The sequence below is a fragment of the Pectinophora gossypiella genome, chromosome 11 (genome assembly GCF_024362695.1).
Source record: "Pectinophora gossypiella chromosome 11, ilPecGoss1.1, whole genome shotgun sequence".
Classification (NCBI taxonomy): Eukaryota; Metazoa; Arthropoda; class Insecta; order Lepidoptera; family Gelechiidae; genus Pectinophora; species Pectinophora gossypiella.
Genome location: NC_065414.1, coordinates 9,773,505 through 9,797,583, shown reverse-complemented (window position 1 = coordinate 9,797,583; position 24,079 = coordinate 9,773,505). Strand labels below are relative to the sequence as shown.

Below are 24,079 nucleotides of genomic sequence, written 5' to 3'. Positions count from 1 at the left end.
AACATGGCAAAGACAAAAATTATGTCCAACGACCATGTCGCACCCACTCCAGTTCAGGTTGGGAACGTTACACTCGAAGTTGTAGACCAGTACATTTACCTAGGACAAATAATCCAGTTAGGTAAGTCCAACTTCGAGAAAGAGATCTCTCGTCGGATCCAACTCGGATGGGCAGCGTTCGGGAAGCTGCGGAATATCTTCTCGTCCAGAATACCTCAGTGTCTCAAGACGAAAGTCTTTGACCAGTGCGTGTTGCCAGTGATGACCTACGGCAGTGAGACGTGGCCGCTTACTATGGGTCTCGTGAGGAGGCTCGGTGTCGCTCAGCGGGCAATGGAGAGAGCTATGCTCGGTATTTCCCTGCTGGATCGAATCAGAAATGAGGAGATCCGCAGGAGAACTAAAGTCACCGACATAGCTCGGAGAATTGCAAAGCTGAAGTGGCAGTGGGCAGGACACATAGCGAGGAGAACCGATGGCCGATGGGGCGGAAAGGTTCTGGAGTGGCGACCACGTGTCGGACGACGCTCAGTGGGTAGGCCCGCTACAAGGTGGACCGACGATCTGGTGAAGGTCGCGGGAAGCCGCTGGATGCGGGCAGCGCAGGACCGATCGTCGTGGAGATCCTTGGGGGAGGCCTATGCCCAGCAGTGGGCGTCATACGGCTGATGATGATGATGAGATATTCCAGTTGTTGAGTCATACTAATTGACCGCAGCGTAGCTATATATTATACTGAAGCAGTAATTGGGAGAGACAAGGCTACAAGTCATTAGAAGATAAATTGCTGCTATTTCTAGGGTTGGTGTCTAACGATAACAATTATGTATGATACTAATACATAACATAATAATAACGTAAGATTACGACCACGCTACTGCTACGCTACTTGTAGTGTCATAGGATATATTGAAATTCAAGTGGCAAACGATTCGATGTCTGTAATCGGTAACGTATATAAATACGTTAAATCAACCTTCTTCAAGGGTTATCATCCGCCCGAATCGAATGAGCACCTTACGTCAAGGATTATGCCTACTTGTGAACGATTCAAATCTCGATTCGTGCGATTCAACGTGGCGAAATCTGAACATTTGCAACTTGGTCTGACCTCCTTTCAGCCTTGAATTACAATTTGCTCAAGAAATTAAAAAAAATACATACGTATTCTCTAAGCGGTCTTGACGCTAGCGATGAGTCCTGCCTGGGTAGAGGGTACGCGTGCGGCTGCGACGTGACGCTGTGGTTCCTTGAGGCTGAGCGGCCTCTGAGTTTGGCCTCCTTGGTCTGAGACCGGCCACCGCCCAGCAGGTCTCCGTGTGACGTGTACGACAGACGCGACTGATGGGACGTGTACGAAGAGTGCCGAGATCCTGGAAACATTCGTTACAGAAATCAGCATTGTAGGTTTGTCATTAATATGGGTTTTCGAAGAAAAGATGATTTGATTTCTGCGATTCATCGTCCGGCCAAGTAGTTAATGCCATTTGCGGCAAATCAACAATAAGTCACGTAAAAAAAAAGAGATTCTTCCAAATATTTTGGTAAGTACCTATATCTAGATACGAACGAAAGAACCTCGTATGTTATAAAGAAGTCAATGAATTGGCTTTCGTTAGCAGTACTTAAATGGACAATGCTACACCAACAACATTGGCTCTTAAGTCAAAGAAGAACATTGCTTACATTAGTATTTTTATCCATTGTAATACATACCTAAGTTAGCGTAGTAAACAGGGATGATGATAGCACCGTTTTCTTCAGACATTGGCGTGACGGCGTTGGAGTCGTCGGCGTAGGGAAGATGCTCCTGCGCATCCAGGTACGTAGACAGCACCAGCGGCTTGCGGTCGGCCCCGGGGGGATACCGGGGCCGACCGTTGGGCCGCAATGCCATCTGATGGGAGCCTCTCGACCCTCGACGCAAGTTGAACGGAGAGCCCGGCAGCGATAACGATGCCTGTACATCAATTACTCATAACACAAGAATTGTTATTTAGGATTTCCGAGGCGTTGCTTTAAAAAATGCGTTCTTTAACGAAGTATGGGATTTCTTTTGTAATTTAAAAAAACAGTGATTCAATCAAATTATTTTAAAGAAATATTGGAATCGAACGTTTTTAAAGCGACACCTTTTAAGGCTGATTCAATTTCTGGTTCTAAGACTGACATTGTTTCATCTTCTTTTATGTAATTGTAAGTATGTAACAAATTATCTTTTCATACATATCTCAGTGATATCAACTAAGTTGACAGTCATCATGGACCTACACCTACTCTTTACACCTATAGATAAATTTTCCTCAATTCAGATCAATTAAATTAAAAGTCTAATTTTCAACCAATCTATTTACCTTATTAACACTAAGTGATGGTACCGGTTGCAGAGGCTTTAGCTAAGCTTCATAAAGTAATCTCCAATTCTGACTTTATTACAGAATGTTTACTTTCATGTGCTGATAAACAAAAGTCATAAATAAAAGACACGACAGTTGGAAATGCTTAGAAAGAAGGAAAGAAATTTATGAAGTAAACAAAATGAAAGTGCTCATAATTGGTCTCATTGCATCAACACACGTATTTATATTAGAAGACATGTATGTAAAATTATACATTTCTTAAAAATATATAGAAACAGTTTTCATGAATTGCTGCAAATGGACAAAACGAAAGCTAAAACTAATAGCATAATCTAGAAGAATAGAACTAGAGTAACAGTAGGTAAGTAAACAAAAACTGAATAACTGATCCTATTGTAAAGGAAGAGGAAGGGGAACACAAACACCAAGAGGATTGATGGACAAACCTGTGAGCCCTCCCGCAGTGGCCCATATGACAACTGGCCATGGCCGTATTTATTTATGCGTTCAGGGTGGGGGACCTTCAATACACAAACAAATTTTGAATTTATTACTCATGTCACTCAAGCATCTTATTATACGACCAAATATCTAGACATCCATTGAAAAGGGTAAAGGATCAAGAAAAGGCGTCGCCTAAGGACACATATAACAAACGAAACAGAATCAAATATGGCATACAACGAAAAACGTAAGTTGCAGCGACTAAGCAAGTGTGTGAAGAAAAAACGATGATGCTTTGTATTAAACAGTGTCGTAGTTTCGAAATCTACAGTGTCCAACTGCAAATTACGAATACATATCATTTGTGTCTCAAATACAATAAGAATAGATACGACGACACTGTATCTGCTCCGATAAGTTTAGAACGATGATGTTGATACATGAATTTACATTCTTATTGTATATGTGTCCCAAACATAATTTGAAAAAAGTAGCAATGACAATGAGTGAAAGCGATAGTTAAGTCAGGTAACTTTGTTTATAAACACATGAAGTAATGTGGGGTAGATTACATGCATCTTTTCATACCGCTAATTTTATCGTTTCTATGTTTTTATCTCCATCTACATCTATAGTCATGAGGACTGTTCTTTTGTTCGTCTAACGTCGAAGCCTCCGCATTTTAGTAATCGAAATTGAGGAATCAGTTTATTGTTTAATCTTACTACCAATTTTATAAAGACCGAACCTACCTCCGTCTCGGTGAACTGTTCAGTTTCAGTTTCAGCCCGGCCCGTTCGTCAACACTCACATTGCAAAAGAAACAATCTACCATGACAATAGATTCCTTCTCTCCAATAATATTTCTTAAATACATTTGATATTGTTTTAAATTCATAAATATTTGAATATTGATCAACGCAAGTCATTCAAAGTTGTTGTTATTCGAATATTGTACGAATTTTTAACTTTGTATTTCATTTTATAATAGGTATCTGCCGAAGAAATAATATTGGAGATGCCTCTAAAGTAGAACTACAATGCAACGTATTTATATTCATGTTGTTCTCTAAATCTCTAGCAACCATGCGAAAACGGAACGTTCCAAAACAACCGTCCAACGACTTGTTAAAACTTTAGATGCAAAACACACAATGTAATGTCTCATGTTTCGTGTCGAAAAGGTAAAAAAAACTTTATACAATATAAGACAGTAAAACGAGGATCAAAATTATATCGTGCTTTTGTTTTTTCTGGTATAGAAAAGGATCTAGCTAGATCTAATTGAGGAAATAACATATCTAAAAATGTATATCTGAAAATGATACTCTACTAAATGGGTTAATGATTGTATTGCAAACAGCTGGTAATCTAGTAGCATATCAAGACCAAAGTAGCTTTGGCATGTCCATACAAGAAATAAACGAAGTATTTCATAAAAATAAAACAGGTATTCCGTATAAATGGAATACCAACAAACAAACAAAAACTAATAAACAAACATTCATATCGGTCTGATGTTATATGACATAACAGTCTGATGTTATATGACCGATTTGTATGTTCGTATCCAATAACACACATAATACAATCATAGTAAAGGTAACACAGGGAGAAAATTAAGCTTACAGCAATAGACATCAATCATATTTTCTATCTTTTCAACTTGACCGCAATGTGCGTATGAATATGAAATTCAGTGAAAAATACAACGGAGTCTGTCTGATGATGTTTATAAAGTTCATGATTCTGTGTAGGAAAAGCAGCGTGATTGACCGTATTCAAGTTGAAAAGACTGTGCTTCACTGGCAATTATTCAAAAGGACAGGTAAAGACTTTGAAATTGATCGTAACTTTTGGAAATTTGAAAATCTGCGTGTGGTTATTCGTGTTATGTGTAGAAAGTTGTTATTTAAACTTACTTTCAGCAGTCCCAAATCCATTCGATAATCAATTTATTTCGATAACTTCTCTGGAAGAGTTTCAAATTAGCGAGCCGATTTGGCTTTGACTTTTTTTTAGATTTGTCTTGTATCATCTCTTTATTGTAATCAAGTGTTGGTGAATGATTGCCAGCGAGTGGGAGCGTGTGTGGCGGCGCATACTCACCATGCTGACTTTCCTCTGCCGGCGTGCCTCGTGGTGCGTGTCGGCGGTGGGCTTGTGCGTGGGCTGAGTGCTCACCGAGTCCTGGAAGGGGTCGCTTCGGAGCGACATTCGCTCGCGGGTATTGTCGTCCTGGTTGCCGCGCTCCTGGTTCACGAACAGCTCGTAGCTGTGACAGGAGAATTCGCTCGGTGATTTGGCCGGGTGCGCCTCTGCGTACGCGGCCGCCTCAGCCGCCGCCGCCACTTCCCGCGCGTGCGCTTCTCTCGCTTCCTGCTTGTCCGCTCTCGCTGCTGCCTTCTGTTCTGCTTCCTGAAGTGTTTAAGTTTGATTGTTAGTGAGATTTTGTGAATGAAACAATTTGAACGGGTTGCATTCACACTTCGATATATTTACTCTTTCCATTAAATATATTTATTAAGTACCTTTACTTGTCTGTAACTTGAAATATATCATACATTTATCATACTATAGATGCTTTTTCCACAAGAACGAATTAGATACCTATCTATTGACAGGCTAAAAATAAAACTGGTGATGTTATGCAATATATCTAAGTATACATGACTATGAGGGAAAAGTTAAAATGGTTGGAACACGTGGAGCGGATGACGGAAAAGCGAAGATTCTTGGAAGAGGTCTGATAGAGGAAGACATAGGAAGTCGGACATAGACCAAGTTGGAGATGGCCATTTTCGGCCAAGTAAGTTAATGCCATTTGCAGCAAATCTACAAAAAGTCACGTCATAAAATAAGGTGCAATACGGTATTAAGTATACCGGTGCGCGTGTAACGATTGATGAATATCGAGGTAGTAAGGAATCCATAGTCGCTCTTTCCTTACTCGGGTGGTGAGTTTATGTATGTATGGTATCTTACCCTAAGAGCTTCCTCCTCAGCCTGTTCCTCCTCCTCGGCCTTCTTCTGCAGCTCGTCGTAGGACATGGCGACGATGGCCAGGATCAAGTTGACCAGGTAGAAGGAGCCCAGGAAGATGATCACCACGAAGAACAGTACGTGCCATGAGCCCGCTGATCTTAGCACCTGAAGTCGAGTTTGGTGGATGTTATTTCATGTCTTCTGTCAACCCTGGTGTCAGGGTTATTATTGAGCCGCCAAAGGCTCCTGACATGACTCATTTAACGCCTACGTACTTACATCAGTAAGTAGTAACCGGGGCCAATGGCTTAACGTGCCTCCCGAAGCACGGATCGTCTTACTTTCGGACAATCAGGTGATCAGCCTGTAATATCCTGACCAAACTAGGGATAACAAAGTGATTTTGGGGCCTCCGAATCGTGAGACCAACGCTCAACCATTGGACCACAGAGGCCGTTGTTATTGTTATACACCTGTAATGATAGTGTATAAGTGTGTTATAAATAAATAAATAAAAATTATTTCATGTAATATTTAGTTTGTTAAACATTGTACAATATATCAAAAATAATTGGTTGATTGAAGTATCACAGAACTGAAAAGGCTTGGATTAATTATTGTACATAACTTAAACTCACGACTATATCCTAATTGGGGTAGTCAGAGGTACATCCAAGATGAACTAAGTACCCGCACCTCACCGATTTCACGGAATGCACCGATTTTATTTACTGACCTACTTTTTGTAGGACGTGTGCGTTGCGCTATTGCAAACAGTAAATTCTATTTTTACCCTAAAAATATCGGTTACCGATTATCGGACGTGGGCGGGTAGCCTAACTTATATAACGTACAGTCATGAGCAATATAATGTACCCACTTTAGGACTCTGTCGCACTAACGTATTTGACATTTAGTGAGACTTACAGTTCAATTTGTCCAAAAAATTAATGTGACATGGAAACACCATGGTTGAGGAGCTAGGTGGCGCAGCGGTAAACGCGCTCGGTTTCTTTTCTTTCGCAAAGGCCGGTAATAGGGTGGGTGACCAAAAAAAAAGCTTCCATCTCGAGCTCCTCCGTGCTTCGGAAGCCACGATAAGCCGTTGGTCCCGGCTGCATTAGCAGTCGTTAATAACCACCAATCCGCACTGGGCCCGCGTGGTGGTTTAAGGCCCGATCTCCCTATCCATCCATAGGGAAGGCCCGTGCCCCAGCAGTGGGGACGTTAATGGGCTGGTGACGGTGGATGGTGGTAAAAAAGTGTATACATATAAATGCTCGTGACCGTACTAGTAAGTAAGAATCGGCATTATCCACGCCATTTAGCTGGCCAACTGGCGCCGTGTTATTATAGTTCTTATTTACTCTGTGGTATGTTCTAAATACGAAGAATAGTGTGCCGTGACGTTATACAATTTTAATGCGCCCAATGGCGTATTACATAACCACAATGCTAGCCGCACGCAATCTATTACGAAAGTCCGCTCATTTCATAATTAAATATACTGATTTCTATGAGAACGCTTCAAATGGTATTTTAACAGCTACGTTTACTGTATGTACTTATTTTGAATAACGACTATTTTGATTATGTTGTTTTTGTTTATTTTGTTCGATGTTGATAACCTGCTTATTGCATTAAGGACACTTGATTTTATAAATATTTATATATTATTATAAATGTTTTGACGACGGTGTGATAAATAACTAGTAGAGAGATAAACAATTAGCCCGCAAGCTACTCAATATGTATATTCATATAAGTATACTTATATGAATAACGCAGATATGCAGCTTATTATCATGCGCTGTCAATGAGTGCAGTTTTCACTAACACAGTAGTCTCGACTATTATAGACGGTACAGATCACCATCTATCACATTGGTCTAACAAAGCTCGGTGAGGTGTGAGTACTAGGTTCATCTTGCGATAGGTGTACCTCTGACTACCCCATTGGGATATAGTCGTGAGCTTATCAGATGTGTGTTCACATGGGTAAACGTACAAACGTCTGTCTACGACGACCAATTCGCACTTCGTTCTTATCGTGTCGATGGCAAACTAAATAGTATCGGCCCAAAACTTGGCAACAAGTATGGCGCTATATGCAGCGCTTATCAGATCCTCCTGCGTGCAGGTGTTCGGGCACGCAGGACTCGACGTAAGATGTTCCATCGTTTAGGGAACAGTGCTGCACTTGCACTTTTAAGTCCGAGCCATCCGAGAAACCCCACCTGAACAAATTGTTTTTACTTCGGCCCATCTGAGACCGAAGTCTATTTAGAGACTTCCAGGTAAGCCAAGCATTGTTCCTGCGTGTTCGTACGTAAAAGGAAGCAAATTCGTATGAAAACGCGACCGAAGTTCCACCAGCATAAATACTACAAAAAACGAAAATAACTTTTAAAAAATCATCCTCACCAGTTGGTAAAGGTTCTCCCAGTAGTCCTGTGTCATGAGCCGAAAGGCAGAAAGGAAGGCCCAGCCGAAGGTGTCAAAGCTGGTGTACCCGTAGTTGGGGTTTGGCCCGTAGCCTTGCAGGCACATGTAACCCGGCTCGCATTGCCTGTCCAACAGCACATCATACAAATCAGTACAATAAAATACATATATAAACAAAACATACATTAACTAAATTTATAGAAGGCAACGGCAACCTCGCCAGAGCAATCAGCTAGGTGTCAATTAAATTCTCGGGAATTTACAAAATTAATAGAAAAACAAAACATACAACACATTCAATAACGGGTATCGATCGTAAAACAACGTTTTGAGTTAAACTATAACACACTCATCAGAGTTTTCTGATGAATGAAATCAAATCAAAACAAATCTTTGCATAAGCAAAGCAAAAGTATAAACTTTTGTACTGGACGAATTAAATCATTTACAGGTTAGAACTAAATGACATCCAGTCATTAAAGTGGCGGTAAATAAGTGTAGTGTGTTACATACATTTGCTACATAAATATAATTTTCAATCTAAAATTCAGCCTGCTTTTGAAATGTCCTTGTACTACAAATATTTGCATACTTAATGTTAAGTAGCTGGTCGGATATTAAAATTCTCAAGGCTGTCGCTATGAGTATGAAAACCAGCTACTTTTTTATAAAGAAGGTACAGAAAGATGTAAAAAAGAGAGAAAGAAACAGTTTATTATTTCGGAGAAATAGGGGGAAGTCCGTCCACGATTTTGATGAATTGAGTGTAAAGTATGATGTAGAGATATATACCCTAACTTCTAAAAAGTTTGGAAGGCTCAGATGCTGATGATTTGTGCCATATTATATCAGTGTTAAATTTACACTTTATTTATAACTTAACCTAATATTTATCGTAAACCTTAGCCTTAATGCTTTAAATCACTGTATCTTTGCCAATACATAATGGCTCGGTATTATTTAGAACTCCATACTTTTTTTAACTATTCTGATATAGTATTAATTTATTTTTTATATACTTATTTAACAAGTCACTCACCCGGCTCCTGACGAGTTTCCACATAGAGGGTAGTCGCCATTTTCCTCGTACCAGTTAGCTGAAAACGATATAAAGGTTTATGTAAATCTATTTTTAATGTTCCTTCTAAGAATGCAGTCGCGCATTCGCAGAGGTAAAATGTTTTTAGAATTGCGAAGCGGTTACACGCTGGCTTTAATTCGATTTTAATAATATTCCATGAATATATATTAAGCTAAAAGGATTGTATATCTAAAATTAATTGCCTCAGGGAACTCATCCTCTTAGCCCGTATTACTGACCTATAAAATAGTTATAGATATAATGCTTATAGGTAGTTAAAATGCAATGAATAGAGCAACAAAAGTTTCCGCCCGTTTCAGTAACAGGAAAACTATTTTCATAACGTGATTTTATAATGGTGCGGTAAGGTTGAACGAAGGGCTAAGGTATAAAGTACCTAGTAAGGTCTAAGTAAATAAAGTACCTCACAAAATTTTGAAATATTGTAGGTATTTAAATCCCAGTGCTCACAGATTCGGGACAGCGACAGTCGAAGGTCGGGGGGTGAAGTTTGTATGAAACTGCGCGGATTACCTAGCGAACTGGTAATATACAAACTAGAGCATTACTAAAAAACTTCCTTAAGGAACGCTCTTCGGTGTCGCTTATCTGTTCAGTAAGCTTAATAGTATTAGACTAATCAACAACCCTCACGACATGGCAACCGTGTCGCGCGCGGCACGAATTTGATTCGGGGACTTTGACCATTAGCCGTAGAACGTCTATCCATGTAGATAGCATTCGCTGTGTTAAACAAATAGTCGAAATCCTCGACATATACTGGGTGTTAGTGACATCGTAACAAATACTTAGGGGAATGATTCAGACCATGATTCGGAGTGGATTTTCCCGTCCAAAAATTCATGTTTTTTTTTGTTGTATTTTTTAAAATTATTTTCCGTTCCGCACTTTTGGACGGAAAAATCCACTTGATATCAACTCTGAATCATCCCTCTAAAGTTTTCGTTGCGATGTCATTAACACCCTGTTTATAACCGATGCGGTACCCGCGCAGAGCCTGCAGGTATTAAAAACTCGAAACAATTGAACTCACTTTCATTCTGACAGAACCTCTCCCAGTTCTCATCCGTGAGGTTGCCCCACGAGCCGTCCTCGGGGAAATGTTTGATGCACTTCTGCGTCAACACGCCCATGTAGATCTGGAGGCCCATCAGCGCGAACACTGACAGCGAAAACATCGTCAGGATGATCACGTCGCGCAGATTTTTGACTGATTCTATCACAGCTCCTACGATGGTCTTCAACCCTGGATGGAAAGGCAATTTGTCAGTATATTATACGTAAGCAGGTAGATATAGGTACTGTTTACTAAGATAAATAAAATACGCAGTTTTGTCGGATCAATAGCTCTAATACCCGGGTTGATGAGGTCAGTTATTGACCTTATTGAGGAGCTCGGTGGCGCAGCGGTAAACGGGCTCGGTCTGCGATTGTTGAAGTTAAGCAACTTTCACAAAGGCCGGTCATAGGATGGGTGACCACAAAAAAAAAGTTTTCATCTCGAGCTCCTAGTTTAATGGAGAGTACAGGCTAAGAGATCGGAATCGGTCTTTTAGTTTACGAAGAAATTCACATAATATAGGTATACTAATATTTCACCGAAGTATATATATTAGGTAGGTACATTATCTACATTTAAACAATAAACTCATGTTTACCAAACAGTGTCTATTGCCACTAGGGTCGATTGAAATATAACACTCTCAGACGACGCCCTGAGTCGAGGTTAGCGCCCAAATTGGATACCTTCAGGCCTTTTCTTTTGTAAATTCTATACCGGGTGAGAGTCCTTAGCAGTCACCATATTTGTGTGATCGAGTAGAAAAATATATTGTGATATTTGATGGTCTTTAATAAATGTTAAGGGCTTAAGAAATGTATCCACACGAAACCGCAAAGTTATCTACAGAAATATTGTAAGATTATTAAAATCAATGATATACAAAAGTCACTCGCATCATGTAATTATGCATAATATGATTCGAGTCCTCGGAAACTTTCTATTTGATTGGCTTTTTCCAATTGACATGTAACTATATGGGTAATTGTTATAATCTAGAACTAGGACAGGGTCACACACACCTACGGTTGGCCATAATTATAACTATACGCTAGTTACTATGTTGCCATGTCTCTTAACTAAATAGCCTGATGAGAAATATTTAACTACATACCGATTCCTGCAGACACCTCCTAATTTCAAGTTACACCTGTCATTTTCTTATCCAAAATACAGCAGTATATTTCAGATCAGGCTATTCTACGTTATAACTATATATAATCTACTAACTACTCTACAATGAACACAAAGGAAGAGTTACCAGGTATAATGGCCACGGTCTTGAGCGCTCGCAGTACCCTGAAGGTTCTGAGCGCGGCCAAGTTGCCCAGGTCAATGCCCATCGTCACGTAACTGCAACATACCCCCCACCACAGGTCAGTTCATATACCTACCCAGCTAACACATCTAGCTCTTCCTCAGGTAGCTAACTCTAACATTTATCAAAATGTACACAGGTTTCAACAAAACCTCTTTGAGTTTTCTTTAATGCCATTTTCACCTGTAGTGAACTAGGGATCTATACTTGGCCCGTCATTTCTAAAAGTTCTTAACTCTTCTATAAAACTAACCAACGAGACATTAATAACGATAAAATACTACATTATCAATTTAATCTACTAAATATGAAGTCTACTACTCACGCTAAAGCTATAACTACGAAGTCAAGCCAATTCCATGCATCTCTAAGGTATGTGAATGGCTGTAGAATGAAACCCCTGGCCATTACTTTCACCGCCGATTCAAACGTGTAGATCCCGGTAAAGATAACTCTGGAAAAATTCACCGCCACTGAACGCCATTCTATATGTAAAACTATACAAAATTCTCAATACAGTTCAATATGTAGGTACTAACAAATGAAAGTTCAGTAATTGAACTTGTAAATGGTACTTAATGGGTGTAGAAACCATCCGCTAAGTATAAATGTTACTAGAATAAAGAAATGAATATGTACAACATTGTCAGTAAATGTCGAGAATGAGTGATTTTAAAATGAAGTCATCGTAAAAGATTTTAATCACACTCTAATAGAAACTGGAGGGGATGGACCGGCTTATTAGCTCACATATTTCAACGGTATTGACAGTATTTTAATTAAACGGGTCTTAATTGTTAACTCAGGAATCTTTTTGTAATATCTGTTATATTTATTGCAATATTGTAAAGTTTAACACATTTATTAGTAGTAGAAAATTAATATTACATATTAAAGGAAAGCTATGCTTTATTTGAAGTTCTGACAGGTATTCTGTCGAGTCTAATGTAATCTAAAACAACGTCTATGAATAAATATTATTTTAAATATTTTTAATTTAATTTTCAATACAAAATTTCTAATAAGAACAACTTCCGATTTTCTATAAATATTGATAAACATCGGAGTCTAGCTGATTACTAACAATTTTGAAACTAGCGTGCACTCTACTAATGATCTAAGACCTAAAAAATCCGAGTCCTTCGTCATAGTATTTTAGAATTAAGTTTGAATTGAAGAATCTAAGTATATATGACAAGTATTAATACTATAAGTAAAAGTAGAAGAATACGTAAAGTATACTTACTCAGTACTTTCGACCGTAGGTGTTGTAGGCATTATCATAAGAATGCAGTTGACTAAAATCGTGGTAATAATAAACAACGAGAACAAAGGATGTACAAGTATGTATATCGCCACTCTTCTTATTGGATTGAACGGGTCTAATATCCACATGGCGTCTGTGGCCGAAAACCTGAAGATATCTCTACCCTTGCTTATAACTACGAAGGTCTGAAACAAAGGAAATTCAATAATGATCGGCTCATTTAATGTTGATGATGTTATATTACTCTTAGCTACAGTCAATCTATAATAAATGATCCTGTTACGAAAATTTAAGAACGTTATTTAACCTCTTATCCGTCGAGATACCAGACACAATAAATTTTACATTGTGTCTGGTCGAGATCTGGGTTCCGGCATTCGAAAGGTTAAAGGTTTCATTACTTTGACTCTAACTATTACGCGACTTGAGATACTTAATATCATCATTAGAATTATTAAATACTACATCATCTTTATCTTTATTTAGTCTTTTTGCACTATCACCAGTCAACTCATCACTACTTTTTTATCATCCATACTTACATAAGTACTACTACTTAAGTGATACGTGTGTAAGTATGGATGATTTAAAAAGCAGGGTCCACAGAATACCAGCGTCGTGGCTCGCGCCGCGGCTTATGCTGAGTGAGGCCCTTTTATAAAGGAAACCACCACCATCGTTGACCAGTCCATACACTCGATTGTTTGTGTTTCTTGTGTATGTTGTTGTTTTTTATTTTTTATTATGTGTTTGATTGTAAGTTATGTGTTACTCCGTGTTTTTATTGTATATTTTTTGTTTGTTTTATATTGTTGCTGTGGTGTCCTTTTATAATAAACGTTTCTTTCTTTCTTTCAAAAAAAAAACAATTGCAACTTACTTTTTGATTGTGATAGAAAGGGTCGATGTCCTCGAGGGGTGTGGAGGAGAGCTCCGCGGGGAAGGAGCCCTGCATACGCACGGGCAGCGGCAGCCCCTGCTCCAGCGTCGCGTCCGGCTGCGGGCCCTCGTCTTCGTCCTCGTCATCGTACCGCACCTACACCATATCATCAGTAAGTATAACAACTACTTCAGGACTGAAGTCGATTTTGTAGATTTAAATGACTTAATCGGATTTTTTATTGACTACAGGTTCGCTTTTGATCACAATCTCGATTTTCGGTACGTGTTGATGTTCAGAAAAGTTACTCCCCTGTCAGGCAGGTGGATCTAGGAATTTTGATTAATGGTTTAATTGGTAGATCCACTCCAAAAACCTTCCGGTTTCATTGTGAACTGTGTTTTTGTCGTTTATGTGGATTTTTCAAAGCACTTGCGGTACTTACAATTATTACTTTTTGTTGCAACCACCTATTGTCGATTATCTGATTAAGTCATGTAAATCTTTAGGTTAAGATAATGAATCTCAAAAGGGGTTACGTTCGCTTCCAAAGAACGAAGGTAAACCGTTGAGCAATATCGATGATGTCAATTTAAAGATCCAAATCAAGGATAATCCAAATCCAAGAAAATATATATACGCTCTCCTTAGAATTTTAAAAAGAACTGAGATAGATGACATTTAAGTAAATTTCCCTGGATGTTTAAAGACTAATTTCCAAGAGTTAGTTAAAGGTCAGAGATATCCTTGATTTAGAAGTAATTCCGGAGTTAGGACACTTCTTATGATAAATTACTTGATAAGAAAAAGTGTAATCGTTTGCGATGTAGCCCACCTGAAACCTCTCAGGTAGTATCGAGTAACTTTGTAACTGAATCAATATTATTAATGTAAAATGTAACAATTAATTTTGAAGAAAATGTAATTAATGTCGTCCTTCTAAACTTAAAGTTAGGCGTAAGTCCGTATTTTGGCATAAACCCGAGGGTAGCGTTCGAGTGTCTTCGGTAACAGTGCAGAAGCATAACTACACTTGAGTATTATGCCTCGAGTAATATATGAATATTGTTGGTTTTATTTAGATACTTAAGCCAATTTCGTGGAAATATTCAGTATCTGATTAACGTCAAAAAATAATCGGCAACGCGAATTGAGTATTTTTTAAATCTTTGTGAAACGTCGTTATTTCTTTCACGCAATCCTAATCTTTTGTACTATTACAAAGTTTGTCGAGTCAGCGTGTGTCGTGAGGTGTCAAGCTAATCGATATCAAAGTGTTGTTAGTGCTGTCGTGTGGCTAGATGCGTTTCTGGCGGAACTAGAAGCAAATTGATCAAGACTTTCCACCCTATTGTGTCACCATTCCGAATCTTCAACGCTACTTCACCCAGGCACGAGCGTATTTATCGATTTGAATTCGAAATCGGTTACAGAATAGGAGGGCCATGTGACTAGCGCAAGCCCAGACAGAATATCATAAACCAATAGAGTTTGACCTTGATATTGTAAATGTAAAATTTTATTATGCACTAAACGCTAGCTAGGTGATGTCACCATAGACCTATAATGACTGCAATCCATGATGAGGCGCGAACATGAGCCAGTCCTGTGCAATGCTTGATAATGGTGAATGTTATGTGCTGGTGTACTTATAACATCGATGTTCGTTTCAATGATAATGTTTTCTTCTTTCCGTGGTATTACGTCTATCATGGTTTCGATGTTTGCTTAGATGGCATTGAAAAAATAAATTCTATTACAACATACAACAACATTTACCAGTTTCGTTTGAAACAATCGTCACCTAATTATTAAGTGAATCACCAAAAAAAATACGAGAACTGTGAAAATGATATACTAGCGTCGAAATTTTCCATTTGTATATAACTTGGACTTTGTAAGGGTACAGTTACTGGGTTGTAAACATTAGACTCTTAATTTAGCTCTATAACACCGGGTACAAGATACGCTAAAAGCTTCTCTATGGTCTAAATGAGGACATTAGGTGTTACTTACAGCTAAAACTATAGTTCTAGGGGTTGTTTTGTTTGGTTAGTCACGAATGGGGTATCTAGCCTCACTTGGATAGTGAACACCTTTGGTAGTCGCGCCGCTGAATGCAAATAAACATGACAAGCCTTCGTCTGATCAACTACGAAGATTAGCTGTCACCGGTAACGGGCGACAGCTAAACTTATGAGAACTCGTTACAAATATTTTGCCGACAAAGCGATGTGTTCAAGGAATAATGCTCTGAATGCGGTCAATATGCATAATCCACAATGCAGTACAAGTTATCGCGCTAAGAAAATTGTGGCGCCAATGTTTTTCTTGTTCGCAATGTTTGCGGCAAGTGAATTTCGATACAAGCGATAACTTGCTGGTAATATCTCTAAGAAAAACGAGCCGTAAAGAGGTAAAAGGGGCAAGCAAGCAGTCTTACTTCTTTTTTCTTTTTCGTCCGCCCCAAATCGTTCTGGAATAATTTAAAAATTATCCGTCAGAGTTGTTGGTTGTGGTTAACTTTCTTATATCGTTGAAGACACTGACTCGAGGTGCCACATGTAGAGTCCCAGTGAACTGAGTGTGCTATACGGAAAAATCTGATTGTGTCCGATTCAAAACGTTGCGTTCAACACTTGCAAACACATTTGCTTCTGTTGGCGAAATTTCGAGAAGTTATGGTGCTTTGTACCAAGGCCGCTAGACTCATTCTTACAATAGAGTATGTACCAATGGCTGTTATAAATTCAATTCGATCAATAAATTGAAATTCGAAGTTGTGAACCAGTAGTTACAAAGCACCACATCAAAATTTTGAATATAAGTGAATCACCTACACGTCGACACACGAGTAGTTACACAATATCAAAAAGTAGAGGCAAACGAAATGTGTTACTACGATTGTGTGTCTCACTCTCACCTCGCCTTCCGCTCGCTTTTTCTCGAGTTCTTTTTGCTTGGCATGCTCCTCTGCTATGCGGGCTTCGATAGCGGCAAGTGACTCGCGCGTGAAGGGTCGGAACAAGCTACGTTCTTCCTCGCTGATCGAGTCCAAGTCCACGGACATTGTCTATCGAACTCCCCCCGAGTGAACTGCCTACTGTGGAAATAAAACATTTTATAGTACTTACACATCAATGTTCTAAGATATTTTAACGTAAGTTTGAAGTTAGGTTATATTTTAAAGAAAAATGTACAAAACGGAAAACTAAGACAAAACGAGTCAACAATGTTTGAAACAATTTCATTTCTCGCCAAAATTCCTGATAAGTACATTTTTCAATTTAGTCGCGATGCGAATAACATAGGTACTTATCTTAAACAACATTTGAAGGTAACGACACAGTTCTATCTTTATATTAGTAGGCACCTATAACAGAAAACCTAGAAATTGTGATCTTGTTTCTAATTCTCACGAATTCAACTTATAACCATACCTCGCCTGCACCTAAAAGTCATATTCATCACGTTGCAATTCATAAGACACAACAGTCATTTAGGGAAAAAGTCAAAAATCTTTGTTGAAAACATAATCGTGGGGATTAGGGGCAGCACAAAGAATTCCATGTAACATTTAGACGGTTGCGTAACGGTATTTGCGCCTGCCACAGTGGAAGTAGGCCAAGGTAGCCTCCCTCACATTCTAGGCGACTCGTTTCATATCCCTCCCTCCATGGTCCCTTTTGATTTTATCCCTCGAATCTGGTTACATCTCCAGATTTATACACTCAAAAACCCTTGCGACAAAAGATTACCCTTACGTCCTTAAAAGACTTGCCCCGTTACTACAAAAATAATACTCGGTTTAGTACTAGGTTTAAAAAGAGAAAAAGTACCTACATCAGATACGCCTACAGTCTTTTGAAGCCTGTTTCACTACGATGAGACTGACAGCTTCTGAATTTTAATTATCTAAGCAGTCAACTGGGACACTTGATAAATGGACCAGAAGGCCGACTGGGAAATTTATTCATATTCTTATCGAAGAATCATTCTTCATTATGTATTTTTCGTTTTTTATTCAGTAAGTAAGCTTAACATTATTTTGCAGGTGCGTTTACCTTTTGAAGGGTTTAAATTATTATTTACAAAATAAAGGACAGTTAAAAAATATATTAAATTACAAAAAATAACTTAGTATAATTGTCGTTAGTGATGTGTGTTGCTGTCGCCTCAACACGGGACTGTCCTTGTCCTGCTGATTCGTCAACGACTCTGTATTTTCCATCTCTGATACGTGGGCGCGGCAAGAAATGATAGCATTTCGGATATTTTTCTACTGTCATTTGCCGAGTGCCGCGATTTCTGTTGTTCTCTGTTCTATCATTAAGTGCATTCTGTTCTAAGTGCAGATTACGAGTAGTAACCGTTTTCAACATTTTATTTGTTGTTTTTGTATCGAATTTACATCACCTAGATATTTTCAGACGAAAAGAAACAACAGTTAAGGTACTTACAATAATTATGTGTAACTTATATTTTTAATAATGTTACCCGAGATCTAGCATTCTGTTTTGAAAGTCAGAGAGAACCGACTCCATTAAGTAGTAAGTACTGAAAAGAACGGGAAAATAACTCGGCTAGGAAGCCGGAAACTTTGTGACTTCGGTAACTCTTGCGCAGAACAGTCCGGTAACTCGAATTATAGCTAGTTCCGGCCGCCTTGCACTAGTTTAGACTTTACTATTACTACTACTATATCTTAAGGTTTTAAATACCATGATTCTATGTTTTGGACATAAGCATGTTCTTCATTTAATGATGGACTTTCAAGCTACGTTCCTCAAAAACAATATTACCAGTTATTATTATTATTCTCAATATACCTCTTATTATTATTATACTCTGGCTTGCAAAACTATGTACTACACTTTTTAAATTATATGTTGTCTAAACTCTAAAGGTTAGAGATTTAAATAAAAAAAAACTTTTATAAGTAGATAAAATTTTATATCAGCTTTCATTGAACCTAACTTTATACAAAATTAATTATTTTTCGAGAAGTACTTATATTTCGAAAGTTTATCTTATGTAAGTATTTCAAAGTTATTATAATTTTTAAAATGTGATACTTAGTTTCGCAGAAGTAGTAGTATTGAAACCGAACATAACTTCAGTTAGTACAGTAGTAGAGTCATAATTAAAACACATAATATAATATATGTTACTATGGCAACCTCATTGGTCTTCATTAATAATAACAATATTAATTTATTAAAGACAACATAGATCCATTTATTAGTTAAATAGTACAATTCACTTATATTAGTACCTTATAGTCCGTTCAATAAAGGAGTTGTGGAGTGCGTGAGAGGGATCCTAAGATTTTTCTTTATTAATGTGTTCAGGGTGTTTAGGGAGTTGACATACTAAAAGTCCCCACGTCTAGGGGGCGAGCCGGAGTGGGGAGAGGGGGAGAGAAGGTACATTTTTTTGAGTTTTTCGCTAATATCTCAAAAACGGTGCGTCCTTATAAATAGAGGGGATTTGACACGCTTAATGAGGTCCAGTATGAGAGAGCTGACACACCACAGACTAATAAGAAAATCTACGTATCAGACGACCGATTTCCATAGATATTTTTATTGGGATACAGATGGGATGAGAACCATATTGAAGATTATAGAGAATCGGAGAGGAAATATGATTGGCCACCTGATACGGCACGATTCATTTATAACAAACATTATAGAAGGAAAAATTGAAGGGAAGAGAGGAAGGGGTAAACCTAGGATAACATTTATGAAATAAATAAAAGAGAAGGTGCAGGTCGTGTCGTATCGGGAGGTGAAGGTTTTGGCGGGAAGAAGAGAGGAATGGCGATTACTCCACCGACAAGAGCGCAGCTCTTAAATAAAGAGAGAGAGACAGATGGGGAATAGTTGAATTTGGCATTTAATAGTTTTTAGTCAAACTGAGCCTTTGAGCAAAGGCAATAAGTTAATTCTGACAATTTGACCCAGTTAGTTTACTTTATACTACAGCCATAAAATGGTGGATCGGGGTTGAAGTTGGGTGCGCGACGGACGAGGTTGCCGCGGTTGGCGGTTGGCTATAGGCGACGGGGTTGATGATTGGCAACTGTTAATTTTAAAATAAATGAGCAAGTGAATGAATTAATATCCCGGGCGAGTAAAATAGGCATCTCGTTTATACGCAACTCGTTTTGATGTGTGCTGTCAACTTAATTCTGTCTGTGTAAATAAAAGGGTTGCAGGGGAAAATGCCAGGTATAACTTAAAATAAAATTAGATGATGTGTACGGGAATCAGCACCATTATACATCAATGCATCTATAGCTATCACTACGGTGTATCGGATCTTCGTCCCCGAATCGCGGCATTGTATCGTTTCTTTATATCGTAGAGACCGTGTACGGTCACGAGCGTTAATATGTATATACTTTGGTACCATGTCACATTAACTTTTTTGACAAATGGAACTGCAAGTCTCACTAAATGTCAAATATGTTAGTGCGACAGAGTCTTACCTACCTACTACTTATTATAAAGTTACATAAAAAAAAAAACTAGAGATCGTCACGCGGCGGAGACACCAATTCGGTGATCGGATCGAGAAAATTATACATCTTTTATGTATAAGTAAATTAAAATATCTTACGAATTAATATTTTTGTAAATATGACTACCTATCCGCCTGACACCGTTCGCGTGGATTAAGGTTGTCGTGCGCGCATTTTTTCCACCCCTTCTCTTCTGAACAGATTTAGATGAGATATGGAGATAGTTTGAGAAATTGAGACCCAAGTAAGGAGAGAGTAGTTTTTATTCCAGATATCTCTTCATAAAAAAATCTTAAACTATCTCCACACAAAATTCCTCTAAAACGGTTCAGCGGTTTAAGCGTGAATAGGTAACAGGCAGAGTTATTTTGGCATTTATTATATTAATGTATATATACTACAATTGTTAATTACCGCTAAACAATGTGTAACCTGTTTAGGTTTAGCGATGTTTGTAAAACAATCTATGTGTAATTTATGAAGTGTTATAAATAAATAAAAATATATACATATATGTTTTGTTTTTTTCTTGTTTACCTGCTAACAGTGAATGGGCGGGTGTGTATGGTGCGGGGCCCGCTTGCGGCCGCACGCCGCGCGCCCCCTATCTCCCGCCGACCACCTACGGCCGGTACGCCCTTCTGCGCAGACACAAACAGGTTAATCTAAATATATGTATAAAAGGAGAAACTGACTGACTGACATATCAACGCACAGCCTAAACGGCTAAACGTAGGCACTAGAAATTTGGAATTGACGTCGCTTATGTACCGTAGAGGTGCACTAAGAAAGGAATTACCGCAATTCCAACGGGAACGGGAATTAGCGGGAAAATCCTTTTGTATGAAAATCTAAACCACTCAAGTTAAACGTTTGAAATTTGGCATGCAGGTACCTTAGTTAACTTAAAGCTTAGTTGCAACAGGATATTGCAAAATTCCCACGGGAACGGGAGTTAGTGGGGAAAAACATTTGTATGAAAAAATCTAAACCGCTTAAGATACGAGTAGATGTTTTCAATCTAGCATGCATGCATAGCATAGTAAATATAAAGATTAGTTATGGCTGTATTTTGAAAAATGGGAGTTAGCAGGAAAAAAATCTAAACTGCATTAGTTAGATGCTTGAAATTTGACATGCACTCCCACACACACAAAGATCTCTATTTTATAACACGCCACGCGGACGAAGTCGCGGGCAAAAGCTAGTACTCTATAAGTAGGTAAAGTTGCAATACATAACGTGTTTACGTTATTAGCATAGAAAGTATGAGTTGAGGAGCTCGGTGGCGCGAGGAGCTCGGTGGCGCGAGGAGCTCGGTGGCGCAGTGGTAAACGCGCTCGGTCTGCGATTGTTGAAGTTAAGCAACTTTCGCAAAGGCCGGTCATAGGATGGGTGACCACAAAAAAAGTTTTCATCTCGAGCTCCTCCGTGCTTCGGAAGGCACGATAAGCCGCCGTCTATCCTGGATAGGGAGATCGGGCCTTAAATCACCACGCGGGCCCAGTGCGGATTGGTGGTATTAACGACTGCTATTGCAGCCGGGACCGACGGCTTATCGTGCCTTCCGAAGCACGGAGGAGCTCGAGATGAAAACTTTTTTTGTGGTCACCCATCCTATGGCCTTTGCGAAAATTGCTTAACTTCAACAATCGCAGACCGAGCGCGTTTACCACTGCGCCACCGAGCTCCTCGCGCCACCGAGCTCCTCAACTCATACTTTCTATGCTAATAACGTAAACCTAAACGTAAACCTTCCCTATTGATATAGGGAAGGCCCGTGCTCCAGCAGTGGGGACGTTAATGGGCTGATGATGATGAAGTGTAAGTGTTGGAAATACCAATATAATGGTAACACGGTGGTAACACTTACGTCATCAAAGGGAGCAATGGCGGCTTGTCATAGGATTGAGCATACCTGGGGGGTTAAAAACGCCACATCGAAGCAATTCATCTAAAAAAGCAATATTGCTATTTGACATTTGTTTGCATTGCGCATTTACTTTTGTATGCGCAAATGTCAAGTTGCAATGTTGCTTTACTAGATGAATTGCTTCGATGTGCACTTTTTAACCTCTGGTGTTCTTCTTCTTAAGTGTTGTTATATCATGAATAAATGTAGATTCAGACCTGTCGTCCGCGAGAGCAGTGTGGCCGCGGCTACCAGAGTGATGAAAGTTACCACGTGATCGCTGATAGGGGCAGCTAGCGAATGGGCGAGATTTTTCATGTCCGACCTGTAACAACGTTTGTAGCAATATAATCAAAGTCAATCAATGTGTTTAGGGAGTTGACATACTAAAAGTCCCCACGTCTAGGGCGCCAGCCGGAGTGGGGAGAGGGGGCGGGAAGATCTCATTTTTTGGTTTTTCGCCAATATCTCAAAAACGGTGCGTCCTTATAAATAGAGGGGATTTAGCAGGCTTAATGAGGTCCAGTATTATCATACACAACTTTATTGCACATACAGAGTGTTAGTGACATAATCTTTGAAAACTTTGATTTTGATGGGTTGAAATTTTAGTTCTGTGCAATAAAGTATATTTGATTTGATTTGATGATTGAGCCCATGATTCTGAGTGGAATTTTCTGTCGCAAAAGTATGCTGTATAATTAAAAAAAACACCAAAGAATCGTGAATTTTCCGAGAGGAAATACCATCATCATCATCATCAGCCGTACGACGCCCACTGCTGGGTATAGGCCTCCCCCAAGGATCTCCACGACGATCGGTCCTACGCTGCCCGCATCCAGCGGCTTCCCGCGACCTTCACCAGATCGTCGGTCCACCTCCGAGGAAATAGGTACCACTTAATATCAACTAAAAATCATGGTCTGAATCATATGGGTGTTAGAGACACCGTAACGAATACTGCAGAGGATGATTCAGACCATGATTTTTAGTTGATATTAGGTGGCGTACAGGTACAAATACGTATGGACGTATTTGTACCTGTACGGGGTATAAGTGACATCGTAACAAAAACTCTAACTTATTAATTTTGAGGCGGCAAATTCCACTTGATATTAACTTACAATCATGGTCTGAATCATCCCCTCGGTATTCATTACGATGCCACTAACATCCTGTATAGGACAGGAAAATAAGCGGCCTTATTGCTAAGCCGCAATTTCTGGGCACCTTATTGTGTGAGAACTCATAAGGCGGGCGAGGGATGGTGCAATGTATAAGTAAATAATTTTATTATATATAAGCACTTATGTGCGAGTAGTGGCGAGTCTAAGCTAACTACCGGGTCCACAGGTGGCGGATAGTGGAATACTCCTATAGTATGTAGGATAGCTGCGAATAAGGTGAATACCGAATAAGCAGTCCCGGACCGAGGCGGCAGGGCTATCAGGATGCGGGCGGGGTATCTATTGGCACAGGTATCTCCAGGAAAACTCGCACTATATCCAATGACGACCCTGTGACATGGCGAGCTAGCACCGCCATTAAATAAGTGCTTAGCCCTGGCAGAGGGAAGCAGCCTGCCAGCCCTTCATCAGGCGGACCTCGCGGTGAGGAGAATGGCTGAAGAAGGAGAATACCCATAGGCGGCAACGGAAACTGTTACCACTGGCTGTGGCACTGCGATCACCAACCCGTCGTTGCAGTCGTGGTGATTATTTGCTACAAACCCTTCCAAAGTACAAATGACCGACAAAACAAGCAAGCGACCCCGAGTTCC

General features: G+C 39.3%; 1 protein-coding gene across 1 annotated transcript in view; it reads right to left on the bottom strand.

Annotated features, from left to right (window-relative positions):
• Window positions 1–24,079, bottom strand: part of LOC126370516 (sodium channel protein para-like) — a 139,861-nt gene that overhangs the window by 17,673 nt on the left and 98,109 nt on the right. Inside the window, 15 exon segments of the mRNA XM_050015387.1 lie at window positions 1,165–1,373; window positions 1,717–1,960; window positions 4,914–5,222; window positions 5,790–5,954; window positions 8,214–8,358; window positions 9,274–9,331; window positions 10,370–10,582; window positions 11,658–11,749; window positions 12,040–12,168; window positions 12,961–13,166; window positions 13,862–14,017; window positions 16,305–16,337; window positions 16,785–16,964; window positions 20,925–21,025; window positions 22,518–22,624. Coding sequence (XP_049871344.1) covers window positions 1,165–1,373; window positions 1,717–1,960; window positions 4,914–5,222; window positions 5,790–5,954; window positions 8,214–8,358; window positions 9,274–9,331; window positions 10,370–10,582; window positions 11,658–11,749; window positions 12,040–12,168; window positions 12,961–13,166; window positions 13,862–14,017; window positions 16,305–16,337; window positions 16,785–16,931 — 2,106 coding nt within the window. The 5' untranslated portion in view covers window positions 16,932–16,964; window positions 20,925–21,025; window positions 22,518–22,624.